This window comes from Gossypium arboreum, chromosome 8 (genome assembly GCF_025698485.1).
Source record: "Gossypium arboreum isolate Shixiya-1 chromosome 8, ASM2569848v2, whole genome shotgun sequence".
NCBI classification, from domain to species: Eukaryota; Viridiplantae; Streptophyta; class Magnoliopsida; order Malvales; family Malvaceae; genus Gossypium; species Gossypium arboreum.
This window is the reverse complement of record NC_069077.1, coordinates 96,812,523-96,816,142: the sequence shown is the minus strand read 5'-3', so window position 1 is coordinate 96,816,142 and position 3,620 is coordinate 96,812,523. Positions and strand designations below refer to the sequence as shown.

Sequence of the window (3,620 nt, the reverse complement as noted above, 5' to 3'; positions counted from 1 at the left end):
CCCAAAATTTTGATTATTGCTTTCTTTGTTTTTTTTTCTAAATTCTTAATTTTAATTTTTAAATTTTCTTTAAACAAAACCCCATTCCTATTTATTTTATTTGTTTTAGTTGTAGGAATAAAATATCCATCGATTTCTATGGATTTGACTTTACTTGTTGTTTTTATTAATTATTCTTTTGAAATAGATTTTATTTTTGACGGCTTCGACAATTGTATATTGCTTCAAAAATTTGATAAGAGATTTATGATTTGTATGGCTTACCTTAAAATAAAATACTCAAAGTCTATGTTGAGTCCTTATACTATTATGTAAGTTCATTTTAGTATTTCTACTAAAAATTGCTCAAGATTTATCTTTATACATTAAAATATTATTCAAATTATGACATCATTACAAATTGCTATTAAGTTACTGATAAATTTGGTAAAATATATCATATTCAACTGATTTATTCATGAGTTGGCCTTTAAAAATTTAAGCATCTCCTAAAAAACATATGTATTTTGAACTATCATATGATTGGAAAAAGAAAACCTAACTTAAAAAGTTTTCTCAGCCACACAATAATTAAAAAGTACATGAATTTTTTGGATATAGTTGAGTTTTTTTGGTGATAATATATATTTGTTCAATTTATTAATAATTTAAGCACAAATTGTAATAATGTCATAATTTAAAATAAAAATTAATATACGAGGAGTGATGTTTTTAGAGGTTGAACTTGTATTCTGAGAGTAAATTGGAAGAAAGCCCAACAACGTCTTGAGAGGTTTGGGCCCATCACACCCAAACCACCGGCAAGTTCAACATCTCCCTGAAGTCAGTCCCCCTCTCCTTGTTTTCACTGCAAACAAAACCTAATCGCAGAGATCCAAAGTAAGACTCATCCGTGGATCCCATTTGAAGGCTGTAATTTCATAGCCCTGGTGGATCTGCCCTACCAGATCGATACATCATCCATAATTCGAAAACAAAACAAAAATGTCGTGCTTGGCTCTCTCTCTCCAGCCAGCCAACGGATCTGACATCCTTCTCCAAACCCGAGAATGGTTCCCTCCTGCCCGTGCTCTAATTGCTCTCCACGCCTTCCGCCAGACCCGTCTTGCCTTCTCCAACAAGTCCCCTTCCTCCGTCGCTGCTACCTCCTCCTCTTCCTCCTCATCTACTGCCGAACCTAGTGCTGCCACTGAATCCATCGGCGACGACCCCCTTTCCGCCTCCAGTGGCCAACTAATCGTCGGCGTTGAAAGTAAGTATCGCGTTGTTTACCGCCTTGTAAACTCCATTTACGTCCTCGGAATCACTACTGCCGATCACGACAATTCGATCAACGTATTTGAGTGCATAAATATCGTTAACCAAGCCGTTAGTGTCATCGTAACGGCCTGCCGTGGCGTCGACGTCACCCCTGAAAAGCTCGCCCGAAAATACGCCGAGGTTTACATGGCACTCGACATCGTCCTACGTGGAGTCAGCAACATCCGTCTCGCTGCCATGCTCTCCTATATGCACGGCGACGGGATTGCCAAGATGGTCCATTCTGCACTCGACACTGAAGCCAAGATCCGTGGAGCTGAAACGTGGCCTGCCGTCGAACTTCACTCCACCGAACACCAATCCAACATTGAAGCCTTTTCCAATGCGAGTTTCGAATTGCCTCCGGAAACTCTAGCGGCTGGCGATCAGAAAGTTTCAACGATTGTACCTCAAAGTACAATTGAGCAAGACGAGAAAATGATTAAAGCAGAGGAATCAGAAGCAGAGAAGGATCCATTTGCTGCCAGTGAGGCCATAAATAAGCAAGAAGATTTAGTTGGAGGGTTTAAGAAGACGAAGGATCCATCAGCTACTGATTTAACATTGGCGTTGGCAGGGTTAGAGGTGACTACATTGCCCCCGGCTGAAGCAACCCAATCTACGGACATTACTGTTGAAGGATTTGAGGGGAAGTACGGAGGAATTGAGTTTGGCAGTGAACAGGCTACTCTTGGAGAAGCTTTTGAAGGGTTTACTGATGCTTGGGGTGGAGGCTTGGATGCTTCGGAGTTTTTGGAAAATAAAAAGGTTAAGAAACAGGAAGGGCTCAGTGGGCTTGAACTTTTGCAAACTGGGGATAGTGCTGCCCCAACTGCAGCTGCGGCTGGTGCTGATGGAGGGAAGTCTCTTGAGAATCTTTTGGTGAAGAGTACTGAGATGAAAGGTCCCGAAATGTATATTTCAGAGGAGATCAGTGCGGAGTTTAGGGAATCATTGCTAGCTAGAGTTGGACTAATGGGTGTGGTTTACTTGAGAACGATGCCTCCTAAAGTTTGTGGTGATAAGGATACTGAGTTTTCGTTTCGTGTTGAAGGAACTAGTTCGGTTAAGAGGTTTGTTATACAGAGTTCTCGGATTAGTAGCCTAGGAAATGGAATGTTTCATGTTAGAACTGCCCCATCTGAGGAGCCTATACCAATTTTGAAGTACAGTTTGTTACCTAGGTTGACACCATTGCCTCTGAGAGTTAGGTTGATCAAGCGTCTTAGTGGGACATTACTTTCTGTGATGATACAGTATGTTTCAAATCCGGAGTTATTAGCACCATTGACTGATGTAACTTTTGTCCTGAAATTGCCCGTTGATCCAACATTGTTAAAGGTTTCACCTAAAGCTGTGTTGAACAGATCAGAGAGAGAACTGAAGTGGCATGTGCCAGAGGTTCCACTGAAGGGTACTCCTGGCAAATTGAGGGTAAGGATGCCTTTGGATTCTGCTGACATTGATGAAGAACTAGAAGTTGTTGGTTATGTAAAATTTTCAGTGCAAGGAGCTACTTCATTATCTGGGGTCTGTCTGAAGCCTGCTACCGAGGGTAAGACAGATTTTTATGAGGTAAATCATCGGTATCAGAGTGGCATTTATACATGCAATTGAATTCTGATGAGATTGTTTTTTCCATACAAAATTTCTGTTTTCTTTTAATATTCCTTTCTCTTTTCAAGGAGATATGTGTTTGCTCACTTTTGTAGAATTACTGGATATTCTGTTTGTAATCTAGAACATCTTCTGTCAAAGCTTCTGTTTCTTGTTGTTGACTTGACCATTGATTTCTACTGGCGGCTTGTGAATTTAATTGTTGTATCTATTTGCACTTTGGACTCTCTCATGGAGCACATTATATTCTTGCGGAACTGTAACCATGTAAGCATACTGCTCGTTTCTATATTGTTGCAGAACACTGGTTTTGTTTCTGGAATGGATGTCTTATTTTTATTTGTAGCCCCTTCTTTTTTATGTTAAAACTTTCTGCCTTTGATTAAATTTTGCTAGACATAAGTAGGTCGTAACGGTTGAAACTAGAGTAATGATACTGTTAGGTTTAGTGTAAGTTTAAATTTTTATTTGTAGTGGGCCAATGAGAATGTGCAACCTAGCTTATATTCTTTCAAATGATTTTGTGTTATGAACCTGACTGATGTAGTTGAGTCCAGCTAGATTAAGGGGAGATGATTGAAAAACTATTTTTCCTATGGAGACTCTAAATTCTAAGCTTTTACCCTTATTTACTCTCTTTTTCTTATGAGACTGATCACGATAGCAGTATTTTCATTCTGCGGTTAGTTCCCTAACTATTTAAC

The 3,620-nt window shown here is 39.4% G+C and overlaps 1 protein-coding gene across 1 annotated transcript; it reads left to right on the top strand.

The window, feature by feature from the left end:
• Positions 1–689: 689 nt before the first annotated feature.
• Positions 690–3,115, top strand: LOC108465147 (uncharacterized). Its single transcript, XM_017765472.2, has one exon. The coding sequence runs from the start codon at positions 985–987 to the stop codon at positions 2,914–2,916; it is 1,932 nt and encodes a 643-aa protein (XP_017620961.1). The 5' UTR covers positions 690–984; the 3' UTR covers positions 2,917–3,115.
• The last annotated feature ends 505 nt before the right edge of the window (positions 3,116–3,620 follow it).

Coding starts and splice junctions, on each gene's coding strand:
- LOC108465147 (XM_017765472.2), top strand. CDS start 985: ATGTCGTGCTTGGCTCTCTCTCTCCAGCCAGCCAACGGATCTGACATC.